Source organism: Grus americana, chromosome 1, assembly GCF_028858705.1.
Source record: "Grus americana isolate bGruAme1 chromosome 1, bGruAme1.mat, whole genome shotgun sequence".
Classification (NCBI taxonomy): Eukaryota; Metazoa; Chordata; class Aves; order Gruiformes; family Gruidae; genus Grus; species Grus americana.
The window spans coordinates 212,055,316-212,076,017 of NC_072852.1; the positions used below are offsets into that span (position 1 = coordinate 212,055,316).

The 20,702-nt window shown below is 36.6% G+C and overlaps 1 protein-coding gene across 25 annotated transcripts in view; it reads right to left on the reverse strand.

Moving 5' to 3' along the window:
• The window catches only part of DLG2 (discs large MAGUK scaffold protein 2), a 1,065,252-nt gene that overhangs the window by 325,491 nt on the left and 719,059 nt on the right, over positions 1-20,702 (reverse strand). For all 25 annotated transcript variants that reach the window (XM_054813806.1, XM_054813780.1, XM_054813784.1 and 22 more), the window contains one exon: positions 9,802-9,971. In XM_054813806.1, coding sequence (XP_054669781.1) covers positions 9,802-9,971 — 170 coding nt within the window. The remainder of the gene's footprint in view (positions 1-9,801; positions 9,972-20,702) is intronic.

Here is a 20,702-nt window from a genome sequence, read left to right on the forward strand (position 1 = left end):
CTAGAATATTTTTTAAATAGGCTGCAGACTGATATTTTATTTACCATATCACTTGACTCTTTAAAGCTTCACCCAGTTTTGTCACTCCGCCACCATCAGAATCTCTAATGTCTCTCTCAGAAGACTTAAAATACTGACTGCCTGTGCTTAGGATTACAGAAAAAAATAATAAGACGAGAACACAAGAAAAATGAATAGCTACAGTTTCCCAAGGTAGAAAACATTAATTAAATACAATTGATTCTTTTAAAGGTGCTTCTCATGGCACTGCAATATTTTGCTGATGCGTGTTGTCTTCCAGACTGCAGATTTCTTGAAAAAGATCTGGACATCTAAAAAACTATCAAGAAGACATAACTTGCTATGTAGATAATTAACTGAATAATAAAGGATGAAATCACTGCTCTGTAATTTCACCTGATTAATTTGCACATTTGGGTTATATTCAAAAAAAGATGAAGCTCTCCGAAGAAGCAAATATAAGGATTTTCAGACTACTCAGTTGCAAGTGACAGAAGTCGTGTCAATGAATGTATTCCACATAGGACTCTAACGCCTTAATAATCTTCTGTTGCATCAGGAAGTTGCATCAGGCTCACAACAATTGCTGTCATATAATTGTGTATTTATTAAAGTGGTGAAAGATCAAGCATATTCATTCTTTAAAACTTACCTGAGGATTTTAAACTAAGGCACTTATAGGTAGGGAAAACAGGCCAAAAAAACTGCCACTCCTCAGAAAATTCTCACTCCTCCACTAAGAAAACAGAAAAATTATATTGGGCTCTTGTCTACAGGAGTTCTTTCCACACTCACCCAGTAGTTTAGCAAATGACGCCATTCTCCTTCCTCACCTTATGATTTATTGTGTATCTGGAAATACTGATGAGACAATTAACACTCTGCTACACTGTCTGCTGCATCTCCTCCCTCTCTTGTGTTGGCCTGATGAAAACAGCAATGGCAAACATAATGAAAGGGATCTTCTGTAACTCCCCTTTTAACTCTTACACAGCACTCTAAAACAGGGAGGGAAATGATGAAACTGTTCCCTGACCCAGAAATTTATAATCTAAAGGAAAAAAGGAGTACAAAGGCATGCTATAATGAGAAAATTATGACGCTTACTGTAATTACATTACATTTGGTTGGGAGAAAAATTTAGTATTGGAAAAGAAGTTGGCCAAGATGCATTGGGAATTTGTGTAACACTTGTCATAGACCAAAAAACCCCCTCAAAAACAAAAAAAAGCATTTAAGTGGTGGTGACAAGTCCTTAGGATTTTTAAAAATGACACAGAGAAAAAGGCAGCAGTGTCAAATAGCATCCCAAAGCACAGACATCACAGTTTTCCATACAAACCCAAGACACAAAATGTTCCAAGAAAGTTTTCAGCAGTGCGCTGGAGATCATTATGTACCTGGGAAATCCATTTAGTAAGCAACTTCCTTTGAAGCATTTCCACTGGGACAGGATAAATCAAACACAGAATTTTTAAAATGGTCTGCTTTATTCTCACCCAGAAGCAAGCCATATGAGCCAAACCTGGAGATGCATCCATTACTCATCCAACAGCTGAGCACAGAAATTAAAAGCCCTTTCTCTCTCTATGGGTAGAGGAAGTGGGCAAAGAAAAAAAACAAACCCCAACATCTTTCTCCCCTCAAATTTCCAGTGAGAGGTTACAGAGTTAAACCTGCCAAGGTGACGAGAACAGTATCAGGGGAATCTAGTAAGTCTTGCTAACTGCTTTTCATTCTCGGCAAGAGTCACAGAAGTAACTTTGACCACAGCAAAAGGATTAATATCTTATGACAGAGAATGATAGAAAACAAGGTCACACTGGCACAGCATACTACTTGCTGTCTTTAGTCAGAGCTGATGACACTATCTAGGCAACTGGATAATAATACAAAATTCCTCCCTAATTCAGAAAGGACAAGCACAGAAGATTTTGTCAATTGAAATGTCAATGGCCTACTTAGCTCCAAAGATGGCTGCATTTGGTCTGGTGGGACAACAATTTTATATCACCATCTTCTGCCACTTAACTGCAATCGCAACAAACAAGATGACAGATTTACTTTCACCACTGAAGACAAAAAGAAACTAGCCAAAGTTTATTTTTCTTGAAACAAAATCTTCAGCTTTTTGGCATCCAAGCCTATCTGCACATCTTTCTTTCCCCGTGCTGCTGCTTTCGCTGTACTGCAGCCACAGTTCATTAGGATGAATCGTGTTCTGCTGGAGCTGCCTCATCAGTAAGTACTGCTGAAGCAATTTAGTAATGATCTTAACGCACAGTGCTGGATTTTTATAGCCATCTCAATTGGCTATTAAAATACAGCACTGCACTTTGAAATTGCTACTGCACCACTTCAGAAATAGTTAGCATGATGGAGTTGCAGAAAGTACTCTTCATTTCAGTAGAAACTTCACACTTTGTGAATGATTTCTGGAAACTGATACTTAAAATCTACTATGAGATTAGATTTGCGTATTGCAACCCAGGTTTCTTAGAATTGCTTGGAGAGTTCATAAGAACTGAATGGTTTTGAGAGAAAAAACAAACCAAACAAAATATAGGTATATAAAAATTGCTGCACAGTCTCCCAAGTAATTTTGTTTATTCCTCTACTGCTAATCAAAAATGACAGTGAAACACAAAAGGGGAAGTCAGAATTATCATGAAAATTTAAGACTTCAAACAAGTGATATCCTGCAGCTCACAGGATAGCTCTAGTTTTAGGTGAGACAACCAACCAGATGGATGACTTTCGAATTCCATTTGAAACCATCCTTGTTGATCTGGAAAATCATTACTTTATCGATTGACTACTTAGCTCCAAAGATGGTTGAATTTTGTCTGACGTGACAACAATTTGATACCACCATCTCCTGCCATTTAACTGCAATTGTAACAGAAAAACATGACAGATTTACTTTCTTTCTCCTTTGAAGACAAAAAGACGGTAGCCAAAGCCTGAAATACTAGAAATGAAGTGCCATTCTAATAACAATAACTATTATTATGTGAGATTACAATAAATAAGCGCTACTTTTCTTCAGGAATGGAAGGAACACTCTACAGAACGAATGGTTTTTAAGAAATATTTCACATGTGGCAATTTATACAAATGAGATGGCAAGTCTGTAGTGACCAAAGCCAGATAATACATTTAATGCTTTATTTGTGCCATAAAGCAGAATATGATAACAGCAGCTGTATGCAGATATCATCACTTAAATTAAAGAATGAGATCCTCAGCCTGTGAAAAATGAAGGTGCAGATAGAACCTACCACTTTTTCTCCATCAGGCATTGGCAACACTAATATGTCAAAATAGTTTGGAAAAACAGCAAAGGCTTTTATAGCACTATCACAGAGCTTTCTAATTTTATGAGTTTCAAGAGAATACAATTTTCATGCGATAAACTATGCAGATACTCACAGATTTTTACATTAGACAATCCTAGCCTACAGGGAAGTCATGCCTTTTAGTGATGTTAACTTATAAATGATGGTTTTGAATCACTATCTTAAAACTGGAAAATTATGTATTAGTGTTTGACAGAGCACTCTCAGCTAATTGGATGAAATGCGAGTCCCTTCAAGCAATGACATTTCACAAAAAAATGCTATTTTAGTTTCAGATGCGGTGGTTTTCTATTTATACCTGGAGTAAGTGATGGTGTGTTACAGTAATATGAAGTGCTTAAATTAGAGTTGAGAACCTAAATAGTTTGTTAAATCTAGGTTTGGGAAAGTTTGCCTGCTTCCTCATTTTTCTACAGCTCTCTTTTTTAAGTTGCCCCATTTTGCTCTGTTTTAGATCAGGAAAAAAAAAAAAAAATCAGGATGTTTTAGATCAGGAAAAAATGCTCACAGTACTGAAGGAGGAATATACTGAAAACCAGAAGTAAATTCACAGCTGATGAGATCGTAAGACTGGAATTCTTAAAAGACCATAAGAAAAGGTTTAAGCTTCTGTTCAAACTGTGAGAAAACAATTTTGTTGAAAACACTTTGGAACTATAAAAGCATTTCTTAGCATGAAATAAAAAATGTTTTGAAGGTTTCAAGTGATCATAAATTAACAAAACATCTGCCTAACTTGCCATAAAACCCCCTCTCCCCAAATGCTAAAGTTTGCTATGCAGTATTTAGTGTCCCTTAAATTAAATAGGCCAGTATAGTAGTAGAAGTGATAGCTATATTTATAAGAAAATATGTATCGTCATCAGTGTGAAGCAAGCACTTGCAATCAGTTATCAAACAGCAAGATCTGAAAGCTCTCAGTGTTCTCTGAAATTGGGAAAGAAATAATTGAGGTTCTTTTTTTGCAAAAGCTCCCTCTTTCATTTTAAGTGCTGTAGCTATTACCTGACATAAAAAGGTAACCTTTGGCTTTGCTTTAGTAGATAAAAATGATAAGATTTCTCTGTTCCTTACTGAGAGCAGCACTTGTAAAAATTAAAACCTCCTTCTATTCTTCTGTTCTGAATGGAACACTTTTTTTAGCAGACATTTTAAAATATACATAATTTGACTCAGTTATCACCGCAAGCTGGGACGCTATCTATGCACCAGAACACGAGATTTTTCCAATAAAGCCATCACTCCAAACTAAAATTTGTCAACTTCTATGAGGCAGAACTATGAACTTCTATGGAACTATAGACAGTAAGGGAGTAAAGAACATTTCAGTAACAATTCAAGGTAAAACTACAGTGAAATCATACCTTATATTGATGGTGAAAATCTCTGCATCTTCTCAAGAAACTTCCATAACTAAGCTATGAGTTAAAAAATGTGCTACTTACTTAAAACATACTGATTCTTTTCTTAGTATACTAAGAAAGCTTCATTACTACACAGTCACTTTATTCAGTGTCACCAAGAATAAAACAAATAGTTATGTGAAAAGGAAATACACCACGTGCTGCATAGTCGCTTCAGGCCAGCACAGAAAACAATGAAATGGAAACTCTGGAACTGGTTATGCCCAATGACTTCATCTAACATTTAGATGGATATACATAATTCAAAAAATAAATGTGGTTTACACCCTTTCTCTTCATCCCCTCTTATTTCTGAGTATTTTATTGAGATACCCAGTTTAGGAGCTTAGTCTTTGCTGATTAAGAAGAAAATTAAGAAGGATAACCATCCTGAGAGAGATACAGAATTGGGCTGAACAGTGCTTAACAGATGCATTAATTTCTAATTTAGAGCCCCAAAACTTAATAACACTCCAAATGGATTAAAAGAAAAGTCCTGATACAGTCCTAATTCTGAGAGCAGGAAGGAGCAGAGAAATAAGTGCCCCCAAATATCTTTTGTTAAGTGCCCAAAGCTGGGCTGGGTAAACCTGTTCAGAATGTACCACTGGCTGAAATCACCAGGAATGAGAAAAAAGCATGCTTACAGACAACAGAAAAGAGACTGCTGATCTTTCTAGAACCTTTCCATCTAAAATACGGTGAACAAAAAGATTCTGACGCAGTTCAAACACTGCAATGATAGTTACTATTGAATTAGGGTGTGGGAAAATAATCCTGCTTCTCTATATCTTTACACTCAAGCCACCAGAATATCCAGATGGCAGAATCAACTATCCTTTATATTGTTCCTTTTCTGGGTGTTTTTAAGTCTGCCATTTCCCCTCTCAAGCTTCCTGGTACTCAGCTGCTGTGCTGCACATACCCTAAACTTCATTTCTGCAGCTGTATTGTCTTGTAAGATACTACATTTCCTATAGAACTGAGGTCACATGTTTATTATGTGATCCAACACTGCTGTAGTTAGTGGAATCACTATTTTCTGCCTTTTTTTTTTTCTTCTGGTATATAATATCAGAGCTTAAATTATCAGTTAGGTATTCGTGGGTAAAATATTACACAATCTCAGTGCTTAAGTTTCTGATTGCCAGAAATTTTCTGCAAAAGTAGAAATTAATTTTTCTGGCTGATTCTTTAAAAAAAGAAATTTTAAAAAATCAAGTTTAAGTTCTGTAATTAATCTTACATCAAGCATGCCACTCAATACTTCTGGTTTTAGTAAAAAGTAGATTTGCAGTGTGATAGGACAACATGAAAATCCCAGAGGCCAGTGGAATTCCTTTGGTTTAAAATCTTCCAGTCAAATGCAATCGGATGAGTTTGAGAGCTGTTATCTCTGAATAGTGACTGAAGTTCATCATTCACTGCTCATATACAGTTCTTTGCAGGGTCTTATAGGAAGCTACTACACAAGTTATATTACAAAGCCAAATACCACCATTAAATTCCTTTGTTTTGAATGTCTGCATGTTTGTTCCCTGGGAACAAATACTGCAGTGTATGCAATCCATTCTCATTACTGTTAGCTTTGTTATGTTTCAACACAGAGCAAGAAAAGCATATTACTTAAGGATAGGATTTTCAGTAGTGTCTAAATCCTATTGATTTTCAATAAGAAAGCTCCATTGCATATCCTTCCTGTTACAGCCCCCAGCTGGCTGCTAAAACCTGCAGTGTCCTGAGAGTGACCGAAATAAATCACCTACCGTTTACTACCAAACGCTATGCAAAGCCAAACAGTGAATCACTAAAATTGTACGTCTGACTGAAGAGACATACGAGAGGCACACAAAAGACAATCTCCCGAGCACATGAAAGAGAGGAAGGTCCTGCAATGATCACAGTTAGCAATTCCCTTCGAGACACAGAATACAGATATCAGCCGATAGTGTGAATCAGGTGTGGCAAACGGATGAATGTGCAGCTTTAAACCCCTACGCAGCTGCAGTTCTGTTTGAAACTTTCTTTTTTCTATTACACAACTCATTTGTGTCTTTGTTTAGCTCTTCTCCCACAAAGTCAAGTTAACGAGTTACATGGCCTTTTAGCACATATGATGCTAGGACAACTTTTTTGTAAAGCAGCAGGAACAACTGCACGGGGATCTGCATGCAGCACACTACCATGACCTTTCCCTTGCCATATGCCCAAAGCCATGGCTACACAATGCATATCTAACTTCTTACGTTCAAAATAGATTTGCAAAATTAAGCTATGTCTTTTATATGGTGGTTGCTAGCTAGAAAAATTAACATGCAGTTAAAAAAAAATCTAACCTTTATAGACTCATAGCTTGTAAAACCCCTTGTCCTGAATGCCTCAGATGAAATTAAAAGAATATTTATGTTAAAAGCCTTGCAAATTTCCTTCTTTATCACCTTGAAGTGCTGAAAGATATGATCTATTACACATACAAGCTAGTATGCAACACAAGCTAGTGATCTCTGAGTTTATTTGGTATTATGGAAGCCTAGGCCGGCTTTCATGTGGTAAATTCTCAACACAGTGAGGAATGAACTCAGTATATATTGAGTTATATACTGACAGAGGCAGACAGGAAAAGAAGCAAGTGAAAAGATATTTGCTACTCCACATTTAGTATGGAACAGCCTTCTTGTCTAAAAACCAAGTTCACTTTCTTTATTCACTTTGTGAGTAGGAAGGAAGGAATGGCGTGGGAACTACCACGCTGATTTTCAGGTCCTGCTCTGGACACCAAAACGTCCCAATTTCACTCTGAGAAGTAAGAAACACTGTGTATATAAATACTAAGTTGTTCTTGCACTGTATAGTAATGGTGTGAAAGAGCAGTTCACAGATAAGTCACTGGAAATATGAGTAGACAAGCATCACACCAGCAACTAGCCTACAGCCAAGATTCACAGGTTTTATTCTCAACTTCTGCTATGAGTTTGATGCCTCTCAACAGATAGATAGGTTATTTTCATGGAAGATTTTGAAAAATTCAAAGGAAAACTGCTATGGATATTATAATTAGTATTGATGAGATTTTCAACCAATCTATAACCTATTTTCTTCATTCTGCTTTTTTCATCTGCGGAATATAGAAAGAAAACAAGGGTATGCTTCCTTACTGCCTAAATTATAAAGATGGAAAACCTGGCTTTTGCAAAGAACTAGCCCACCACCTTTTTGTTCATCCAAGTTTCCACTTAACTTATTTCTTTAACATTGAAGTGAAAATTTAAAATATATATTCAGCTTAGTAATAAAATTCACAATTTATAGCACATATCTGTAGTAAACTTCATATAAGAATAAAGCTACAGAATTGGTGTTTGTAACACTAAGCAGCAAAGCTTCTTTATGTTGTCATAAAAGCCATTTTTTTTGGTATCCACTCTCTTGTATGAAAATAACTGTAAAAATAAATAGTTTCAGGCATACAATCAAAACAAACATGATGCAAAAATGTTATTAGATAAAGATCGCCTGTCTTGTCCATTTCCACAATGCAGCAAAAATTTGGTCATGGCGAATAATTTTTACTGTTTCATCACAACCTGAAAGGATATGTTAATTTTAGTTTCTTTAGCCTCAGGTTACTCAAAATGACTATCATATCACACACTTAGTTTAATTCCAAAGCTTTAAAAACACTGCTGCCTGCACTGCTATTCTGAGTTCATACACGTACAAAATCTCATTAGAGATGCTTTTCCATTAGAAAGTCAATTTAGCATTGTAATTGACCACAAGAATCCAGACTTTTGGGGGTTTACCCTCAGACGTGCGTTTAAATATATCTTACTGTTCGCCAAGAGTAGAGGATGATGAATACATTGCTATGTCACATAACTATGATATACATAGAAGAGGTATAGTGCAATATTGAAAACAGTGCACTATCGTTGTTTACTATGAATGAATAATCTCAACAATTCCACATGCATTAGAAACAAATATACTCCATTACTGGTATAAAAAGCTATGAAGAAGCATACTGTAATATTCACATGAGATGAGATGTAAGGGAAACCACTCAAAAACCTACAGGTTATTCACTGCAGATGAAACTAGTAGAATAATCTCATGTGCATGGAATACATTGAGACATGCAGATTTCTTCATTTCATGTATATACCATTGAAGACTTGCTTATGAAAAAATTATTATGGATCCAAAAATCTACTGCTAATCATTCTATTTGCATGTACTGTGAAAATATCCATTTTCTTTGCCCAGAAATTAGCTATGAAGAACCCAATATGGTAGCCAGAGGCAAATTTCTGGCAAGAAAAACAATAAAAAGAATTTTTTTAAAAATAACACTTCTGCAAATCAAAACTTCTTGCAAAAGGAAAGGTGAAAATATAATATTCACAATTTGTACTAATGCTTCTAGAAAGGAATTTGGGTTTTTTTCTGGAACCAGAAGGTACTGCTGGAAGTGATAAAGCTGATTTAGACTAGTGAAGGTTTCATACTAGACTTCCATGTAATTTTGCTGAAGGATGAAATAAAATTCTCCTACATATCTGGGTAAGTTAGTATTCTTGTCTTCTTGTTCCAAAGATAACTGTAGAAGAAACCATCAACATGAAAGTAGAAAGGATAAGTTGGATAATCATAAAGCCTTCTGAAAAAAGAGAGAATTCAGAAATTCTGTATTCAACAGCACCTTAAATGAAAGTCAAAGGTATCAGTAGAGGAACTTTAGAGGAAGCATAGTATCTCTGCATCTTCATTTCTTTGGGAGGTAATGAGCCATCTCCACAGTAAACATCAAATGAAACAAACCACAACTCCTTGAATACCTTTATATTCCAGGAAGAGATATGCAAGAATGAATTCAAGTTCTACCAGCCTAAATTAACTGCATTTCACTATTTGACAGGTCAACCAGTTAACAAATCAGCCAAGTCAGATGCCATTTGAGTTATAAGAGAGGTTAAGCATCAAGTTTAAAATGGATGTCTTTTCATTTTCATATTTACCTTTAGGTCCTTTGAACAACTTGATCTCTACCACGGTCTCCAGAATAGGTCTCCTTCGACGAACATACAATCGTACTATGGAGCCAGCCTCTTTTAGGGCCTCCACAGCTTTGCTGTGTGAGACTTCTGACACGTCGACCTCATTCACTCGCAAGATGCAATCGTTGACCCTACAAGAAAAATGAAGAACCACAGATACTAAATGCTTCAGCTGTTATTTTGGACCAAACAGAGTTTTGTCAGTAGAACTGTAAAATGAAGAACACTTCATTGGGGAATCTGCCAGATGACAGATTTAATACAACATGCTTCATCAGCAATGAGACAGAAACAGAACACTTAGTCTCTCCAAAAGACAGAATCATAGAATCACGGAATGCCATGGGCAGGGACACCCTCCACTAGACCAGGTTGCCCAAAGCCCCATCCAACCTGGCCTTGAACACTTCCAGGGATGGGGCATCGACAACCTCTCTGGGCAACCTGTTCCAGTGCCTCACCACCCTCACAGGGAACAATTTGATTCAAACTAAAGTCTACCTAATCACCCACATCTACCATCCTCCTTCATAAATCGGGATCAGATCCGCTACAGTGATAGAAATGAGTAATAAACAACTTGTCTTTACAGACTCCATTAAAACACTTTGCACTAAACAATATAATCAAGTTACAACATTCATGCTGCATGCTATTACTACTACAGTTGCTCTTAAGGAAATCGGTTGATTTAATTTAATACAGAGAGACAATTGTTCAAATACCTCCTTAAATCTCTCATATTTCTTCATCAGAGCCACAGAATTCTAAGTTGTCAAAGTAAAAATGCTGTCCTACACAAAGCAGACAATTTAAACCAGAATGTTTCATGCTAAATAATTTCAGTATATTTCTTTCTTTACATTTTCACCACTGACTGTAGGTTCCAAGATCTGCTTTGTGGTAATAGCATCTGTTTTTCACAGAATGCTAATAAAATTCTCTCATATTCTTACTTTGGGCATTTACTACCTTATCTGAGGATGAACTAATATATTCACCCTCAAAATGGCCTGGTTAGATGGAGTAGTAGTCTCCTTATCTGACAACTTAGTCCAAGTTCGAAAGGAAATCTACACCTTGAGAGCACTAAAATCCATCTCCAAAGCAGTAGGCTAATGACTTAACTACTGGGCCATCCTTTCTTTGCAAATGAGGGTAAGTGACAAGAGCAAAATTCCAAGGAACTGATGAATTGAGACTTTACTGTTCTTAGGTGAAGTATATTTATTATGAGATGTCTCTAAGTATTTTGGGTACAGAAGAAAAAGGCATATGTAAATGAGTGTGTTCTTCTGCATGTCTGAAAGGACAATCAGCGAAGAAAAGATGGGCTGCTAAAAATATTCCCATTTCCGCTATGTTTCTATACATAACTATCAACCATCGAATGCTACTCTTTACAGCAAAAGAGCACTTGAGCTGGGTATTGTTCAGGAATCTTAACACATGAAAGGAGAATGAAGCTTCACCAAAAGTTTATCTGAACTCTGAGAATTAGGATGGATTCTTGTTATGTTCTTGTGCTGCTGTTTTTGTTTAAAACAAAACAAAACAACAAAAAGACAACTATTTGAAACCAAAGACCTTCTGTGTTATCAGCCTTTTATAAGAACACTTCCAGGATAAAATGGTGATAACAGCCTGATAACTTGTCAAACTTGGAAAGGACACAAAATTGACACTTTCCTTCTGATAAAAACTACTGTATTGCAAAGTTTCCGGTTTACATTCAATGGCTGGGTTTGCTGCTTTCCTACAGTGTCAGATGTATTAATTTTCCCAATGTTTAATTGTGTGGTTTGGCTGTCAAATTAGTAAGTGCTCTAATATAAATTGCTTTATTCTTTTAAATAAATGATGAATACATCCTGCTAGTGCTTCCCACTCAGAAAGGTAGTAATTATGTCAAAGCTGCTATTCTTTCTATTAATATAATGATATAGCTGATTCTTGTCAAATTTATGACTCTTATTGTTGTCACATCTTAAATACAATTGGCTATACCATGCTTAATGAACAAACGATAGGATCCTCACCATTGGATGATTATGAAGATGAAAAGGTGGGAAAAGATTATAAAAACACTAAAAAGGAGGATTACATTTATTTCGTTTTCATATAGTCTGTGCCCTGCATTGATAAATATTTATATTACTAGTTAATCCTACCTTCTGAAAAGCTCTCATAAAGGCCCTTGTGATGCCTGCTGTTAAGGGAAAAAGCATGTCTTTGGGAGAAAGTCAATAAACAATATGGAATTAACTTGCCAAAATTAGCGAGCCACACACCTCCATTCACTGAAAAAGCAAGACCCTTTGGAAAAGGACAATTAGACTCCGACAGAAATCTCACCTTAGTGTCTAAAATTTGGTCTTTTAGAGTTATCTACTTCTTTAAAACAGTAAGACTGCCTTTAATAAAACATACACAGATTACTACTGCTTATGTAAGATGGATATAAGAGTGAGAAAATACAAAGCTGATCCAGTGACAGAAATACTTTCATACAAAGTATTTTTTTTGGATACAAACTTTGTCAGTGTAGAAGTAGCAGGGCAAGAATTATCCTATCCAGTCTGCTATGATGAACACATCCAGTGCTAGATACCCAGCTGTACCCTTCCGAACCTGTAGGCTTTTTTTCTCCTCACAAAGAAAAAGACGAGGTTTTCAGTTTTCATAAATAAAAGAACTAAACTATTCAAGACCATACATGCACATGCATAAAAGCGTGCATGTGCACACACACATATACATGCCTATAGAGTTATCCAGACTTTAACACAATTTTTTGGAGGGCATGCTGACCAATTACCAGATCAACAGAATGCAATGATCTCAGGGGTCTACAAATATTTGTTGAGAATATTCAGACCTCTAAACCTAAATGACATAAGCTGGTGAGCCGACCCTAACCTTAGCCATAATGGCTAAATGATTCTTTTATCATTATTAATCTAGAAACTGCAGAATCTTTTTTTAAATTGAGAAACATAGAGCATTTGGAAGATTAAAAAAAAAAATCATTATTCACTAAAAAATAAGAGAATGTCAGAGAACGGAATAAAACAAGAAAGCTGAAGCAATATCTCAACACACAGACTGTGATGTCATATTGTCCTCAAATCTGTGCAGAAGTTTTTCAGGGCCAATACTTGGCACAGTTGTTACTATCTAAAGACAGAAGTCTGTGACAGTGGGCTTGGGATACTTTTTCCTTCTATTTAAACTTTTCCAATACAGTTCCTACTCTGTAAGAACTCTGCTCTTTTAGTAACCTATAAATGCTGCAGTAGTATAAACCTAAAATAATAATAGCAAAAAAAGGCAGTAAATCCAGCTTAAGAAAATTCTTTCGGATGATCAAGTGTATGGTCCTATCACTTAGAAGCAAAATTATTTTGCCCTTGCAAACAGCTCTCCAATGTATTTTCCCAGCTTCATTGAGATATTCATGTGACAACTATATGGTGAAAGTGTATTGAAGTTGATACGTGGATTCCTTTCCCCATTTATGTCAAAATCGTCCTAAGGCCTGTAGGTGGGTATACACTGTACGTAGAAGTTAGTTTCGGGCACAGTTTCAGACCTGTGCCAAGGAGGAGATCTGCCTCATAATCCAAGATAGTAATACACAAGTCCAACAAGAGACATCCCTATAGTTTCACCAATACCTACAGTAATTCAACACAAAAAAAATCCAGGCAGGAGGAAAATTGTTCCAAGAAGACTTTCGTTGTTTCCACAAGATACCATAAATATATATTTTTTAATATTAAAGCATTTATCTAACAGTTGCAGCACTTTTAAATTATGACCATTCTACCTGTAAACCTTTACAACATATACTTCTTTGACTAAGGTCTATTCAGTTATTTATTGTAAAAATTTCTAATGAATTGTAAAAAGTTCTAATGAGAGAGAAAACAGAAAAGGAAGTTGTGTTCTATGCAATGGCTAATGACTTTTGCAACAATTAAGAAACTAGAGGAAATTCTGTTTTCCCTAATTCTATACAAAAAAAACTATTAAAAATTATTCTTCAGATGTAGAACTTTAATTGCTAAGATTTAACAATATAATCACAGCATCTGCTGATGATACAGGTTCACAGAGTTTTTGACTAAATTTACTCATGTTTCAATGAAAAGCAACATGTGATTAGAAGTATTTTGGAGACTGCATGTGCTGTGCTGAAAAAAAGAAGTGAAAACATATTCTAACTATATTTTAAAAGAACATAAGCCTAAAAGCAACATTCACGCTATTGTTTCCTATAAAACAGAAGGACTTCATATCTCAGTTCAGCACAGCTTGTAAGTCTCTGATTAATTTTTGAGATATACATAATCCTATTTCTATTTTAGCCAAAATACTCAAATGGAGACTTAGCATTATGCATATACTTAAATTTATTCAAGTCCATAGAATCACCCTTGCAAGTAATGGCCAAATTAAAATGAGTTAGGCAGCTCTTCTAAAGTATTTAGGCACGCTCTCTCATCTAATACTGTAACAAAATGGATACATTCTACAAGACTTTTGTAAATTAATTCAGATATGAAGGACCCTGAATCATAAAATACAGAACGCATGCTATAATCATGCCAAGACAGTTACAATTAATGCAAGAAATATGAGAGACTTTGCCATTAAGGGGGAAGGTCAGGGACAGATGTTTACCAATAGTTGTTGCTATCTTCAAAGCAAATAAGGAGTTGGATTAATTAAGGAAAATTACTATTCTTTAAGGGCTTATTCCAAGTCTGTTCTAAACCTGAATACCTTCATCTGAGTTTCATGTTTACTGTTTTCAATAAACTGTGCAGACATCCTTGAAAAGCTGCTAACTCTTTCAGTCAAGTCGTAAGTAAACAAGACGAGTACAATCCTTAGGCACTTCTTAGAAATATAGTAGGTGACAACTGGTAACGATCATTCTGTTCACGGGTTCTGTGCAATATGGTGCCCTGAAAAGAAACCCAAAGCAGGCTAGTATGGCAGCAAAGAGCCCCAGAAGACCAAATGGTCCTGCCAAGATGCATTAGTCCACTTGCAGCTCCCTAAGGGAGCTAGTTGGAACCAGCTATGGACTCAAGAACAATCTGTGCTCCATGGGACAATGTCATGACACTAAAAGCTGCAGTAGTCCACAGGTCTTAGCTATCATCCAGACACCTCCAGACTAATTGGCAGTCTATTAATGGAACAGCCCTGCTTCTCACAAATACAGTAACTATACTTTCTATTGCAGAATGGTCAACATTAATAGATTATTTCTAAGCAAATTAATATTTGTTTTTTAGCTGCCCTCTCAGAAAAGCTTAAATTGATATGGACTTTATTTATTATTTAGTTGAAGCTTAGAAATCAAGGTAAAAATATGGTTATTAAGGGAGAATCAGTGCAAAGCTACGGACTATATCAGGTAGATATATACCTCCATATATTAGTACAGAGGAATCAGGTAGACAACAAAAGTAAGAGAGAGAAGCACTAAACTTTCACTTTGTTTCTTTGCTCCTGCTTTGTCTGATGCTTTTAGCCAAAGTTTCCCTAGAAAAGGGTTGATGCTTTCTTTGTTCAGAAGTTACAAGAACACAGCCCTTTAAGCAGGAACACAAGATTACAGGTGACAAGCTGAAAGGACTTACTATTATTCTTTCTTCAAGAGATCAGTGAATAATAATATAAATACATTATCTGACTCTAGGAGAATCATTCTAGTCCATCAGTTAGGGAACACCGACTCCTTCTCCCCTACTTTTTGTTTTTAAACTCTATACACACCCTTGCTATACCATAGTAAGTAAAATTTACAGCATATAGTGATAAAAAAAATGTAATTATTGGTACTGGTCCAGATAATTTATTTCCAAGAAGAATAAATTATTATTTTTTAAAATTCCAACTAAGAATTCAGAATAAAGGATCTCAAATTTACTACAGCAATCTTCAGATCTGTCTGTCCAATTAGAGAATATAGAGCTAAAACTAAATGCCAATGATATGTATGTACCACAGGGCATGCTGTTTCCTTAGGTATAATGATCCTTAGACATATGATCCAATTTCTGTAGCAAATTCACATATACCCTCAGGCCCCTTTCTGACATTGTAAGGTAGTATAAAACTACTGCTATGTCCAATTTAAAAATAAAGGTATAAAACTTAGCAGTAGAAGAAAATTTCTGGCTATTTCTGGAAGGTAGAGAGGTTCTAGTGCTTATGAAAATGGCTGATAAAGGTACGAGCCAATCCTAACTCAAAATTCGACACTTACGTGCTTTATAATGAAATTACATAGAATTCTCATAGAATGGTTACTGACTGAAAAGAATACTTGATAAAAGTTATGATTTTTGGTTTTTTTGGGGGGGAAGTAATTTATGAATAATACAGCAGAATTTGAACTGAACTTTATAAAAATGTGAAATCCTAGGGACTGATTTTGATTTAAATAAATGTGTACATATCGGTGCAATAAAATGGTAACCCAGCAGTATTTAACATGAAGGCATTATCTGAAGCACCAAATCTAACCTATGCTTCTAGGAAGAACAGAATTGTCCTTGGTTCTAAGGAAAGTAAGTAAGGTCTACAAACACAATGTTGCATTTCTGAAAGAAAAAAAATAATATTTCAGTCCTCTGAATTCTTTAGCAAGTGGCATTAATCTATCACAATGAAATACATTGAAAAAATATAATCTTTTCCCCCAAAATGCTGGCCTGGTGCCACCCCAACTCTTCCCGTGCAACCTCAAGCAGCTCACTTAACTTCTTTTCTTCATCATCTTCAAACAGAGGATCAAAACCCCACCTGTGTCCCACTTCCTTTGTCTCTTGTTTACAGTCTAAATAAACTTTCCAGAGGAGAGGCTACACCTTCTTGGCTCACTTCAAACAGGGACTAACCCTCAGTGCAGCCTCTAGGCATACTCAGCATAAACACCAGATCCCCAACAAAAGCAGCTCCCTGCCTCTTCCTGGCTGCATCCACCCTTGTAACCAGTCTTCCGAAGTGAGAGATGAAGGGCAAACACTTCCACCACGCACAAAGGTTGTGCTGTGTGAGTGTTTGTGTGTGTGCAAAGATGGCAAGCAAACTCTTGCACAGCATTCCTGTAAGCAAATACACCCAGACGGATGCTTTCTCCACCTGCATTGGCAAACCAGTTTCGGTGTGTTGGCTGTCGGGAGCCTGAAGGCTGGCGCACGGCTGAGCTAACAAGTCTTGCTGAAAAGCAGGGTGTGCTCGTTTAAACCCAGTGCCCTGCTTCTGCAGCCTCAAACTGGCTTGATTGTCAGCCCAGACACTAAAATAAAAAATCCTACAAATGTTTTTGATTTAAGTATATGTGTAGATTTTACCAAAACATAATGGAAACCCAGTCTGGCCTTCAGTATACCACCAGGCTTCAGCCCACAGCTGCCAGCATGAGGTTTTGGAAGGTGACCCGAAATTGTGTTAGCTGCCCCCACAGCTCATTGTTTTCCCCTATGGATCTTTGCAGCGGTCTTGGCATAGAAAAGAGCCATCTATCTTTCCAAGAAATAAGTCAATCTTTAGAATGTTCCCTCGTAAATGACAGAATGCAAAAGAGGCAGTGGAGCAGCAGAAAAAGCCCGGGCACAGCAGATCCAGGTGACTTTCTACAGATCGGTGCAGTGTCTTGGCCACTTTTCTGCTTCCCACGTCCAAGACCCATGAAGTCCTAGTCCTTGTCCTCCAGAATGTTGCATGAGAAAGCAAAAAGGACAAAGGAAATTCCTCCTTTGTATACCAGGAGTCCAGACATGGTTTGGGAGGTAGAAATGCCTACTGTAATGCAGTCAGAAATTTCAGATCACATCCAGGAGGGCTTAAGGTCATGCCAGCACTACTTGCAGGTGTGCTACCAGAGGCCTTTGAGCTTTATTTGACTTCCAGAACAGAGATTGGAGACCAAATTGTCAGGGAACAATTCAAAAAATACTTCTAAATTTCAGAATGTTTTATTGCCTGAAATGACTGTGTGTTTCCATATCCTGTTAATGACATGACCTTGCTGAGACCCTAGACACAACCATCACAGCTACCGAACTGTTGTAAGACTTTTACATTTATTGTCCTTTGCTACTGCTCTAGTTAGTCATGGATTTTTTTTAAAACAACAGCCACCTTAAAGAAATGTCAATGTATTAAAGGGTGTGCATAATAGTAATTGAATTTGAAACGCAAGTGGCTGCTAACAGTATCAGTAAAATATTAGCGGAGCAGCTCCTTATCATACACAGCACCTCTTTATCCCACTCCCTATGTTTTATTTGACTCTAATTTCTATTTTTGAAGTTGCAAGTCAGAAACAGACAGCATACTGCACTATATAATTAGGAATGGAAAAGTCTCTGCAGCCTTTAAACTGTTAGAAGAAAATATATTTAGAAGCTTGAATATGTTCCTATTCACAGTTTCAATAAAGGACACATCAGCATTTGCTTTTTTTTTTTTTTTTTAAAGGTCTTAAACTCAGCTGTAAGACTTCACTCCAGGCACAAACTTGGCTAAAAAGCAGTTTATCTTTTGTTTAAAATACTTCAGATCATTTCTGCATTCTAGCCTAGTTCTGAGAACTTCCTGCGGCAAGGCTGGGGCTCTCCTTTCGTTAACCCTTTCCGCCACACTGAACAGATCCTTTTATCCTTTTAGGCAGTGTGCCTTTATCACAGTGTGTCTGTTTATTTGGGAGTGTTTATATACATCACTTGGTTGAAAATACCCACCGAGCTAATATCTAGAATCCAAGAGAGGCTGAGTCCAAAGACAGCTCATATAACATCGAATTGGCAGAATGAAATCCCATGCAGAGATACCCAAGCCAGTTGAGACACTGTCAGAGTAGATCTAGCATGGAAATCCACCCGGATTGATGTTTTCCATATGTGTACAGCCAATTACCACAGGTAAAGGGCCGTATTAATGCAGTTCTGCAATGCCGAGCTCATTTAGCACTAGCTTGAGTTCCTGCGCATCCTGCCATGCAGTGATTGATTTCAAGAGGGGGCTCATTAATGGCTACCAACAGGAATAAAGATAGGAAATAGAAAAGAACAGTCATAACCCTGCAGTGCAAACCCCTCCCCCTCCCATAGATTAAAATCAGAGACCTTGGCCCCCGGCAGCAAGATTGCTGGAGAGACACATAACTAGGCAGCAAGGCAAAGACAGCCATCAGCCAGGGTTGCAGAGAGCCACCCAGCTTAACCTGACCCACCACATCCCCACCAAGGGCCAGGTGGCTCTCACAAAAATCTGCTGCTTATTAGTTTCATTTGTTGTCCTCAAATCCTTTCATTAGTAGAGGTAGCAAACATTACTCCCTGGTCATTCTGTTTCTCTCCTGTATTTAGGAAACAGGACTTAATCTCTTACCTCTCGTAACTGATTTTTCATCATAAGAAGAAAGGTCCTGCTAGACAAACTCTTCAAGCCAAAGGCGTATAGCTGAACTACCGGTAACACTGATTTAATTTCAGAGATGGAAACACCACCACTCATCTTTCTATTTATCTGAATGCCTCTTGGCTGTAACACCTACAGTTTTATAACTGAACACTGGAAAAAAAATGCAGTTTGAGTCAAAGTTGTTTTTATTATGTTATTTCTTGATAAAAATGACATTGGTTTATGCTGAATAAATTTTGCAGTCAAGCCAAAAATAAATTTCATTCCAATATGCTTTGAATTAAAAATAAAATTGAATAAAATAAAGGTTAGACAGTCAGGGAAACAAAAATCAAAATAACAATCTGCTGTCTTATTTTCCAATATCATCTCCTAGAAAAACACATTAACTACCTCTGCTTCAATCACTGATGCTGTTGCACTTTGTAAAATGTAATGCTTTTCTTAAATTGCAGACAAAATCTCCCATTATTCAGGAAAGCATCCTCAATCACGAGACTAGAAAGAAATTCTGCCTCTTGCTTTGACTTGATAAATTGTTAAATATATTACAGAAATTGTAATAACAATAGAAACTAATGCAGGTGCATGTAAGATTGCTGCTGAGCAATGCTCAGGACGTCCATAGAGAGAAGACCCTGGTCCACCACCTCTACCTGACTCTCAAAAACAGCACGCTTACTGCACGGTTGCTCTGACCCAATTAACATTTACTTGTCTTTGAAGAAGTGAAATAACTTTGGAAGGAAAGAATAAAATACATTGATTTCATAGCCGCTCCAGTTTAATAGTCTAATTACTCCTCTGGAAGATGTGGGCTCATGTTCTCCAGAGAGACGGATGGTGAATGCAGGTTCCCTTCAGAGGAGAGCTGAAAAGTCATTTTGCCACTACTTTTGTGAATGAAGGAAGCCCTGATTTAGTCTTTTCCCTTTGCCACTGAAAAGCAATTTGGACCTCAGTTCGTATCAAAAAATGTTTTCTCAGCTTTAGTATAGTATTCTGAAGTCTTTTTAGGCCTGAAATTTGTAGACAGCAAATTTTTATGCAGTGATGCAGCCAGCAGTCCATTGAGAAATGCTCAAAGGGCAAGGGATACTTAAAAAAAAAGCTTATTTAAACAATTAGAAGGCAAATAAAGAAACTGTATAATTTAAATAAATTGCCACATATATTGAAAACTTCCAAAACTTACTGCCAAATGCAGTAAGCATTTATATTTTAAATTATTGATTAAAAAAACCCCAACTTGGTAAGTAATTAATCCGAGACAATTCTTAGCTGTAGGAGTGAATTTGTTGCTAAAATTTCAAAACTAGTACTAATTTCAAAATCAATAACTTGACCTTACTATTTTTATTTGAAGCTATATAAACACTGAACTATAGGAATGCTCACTGCATGCTATTGAC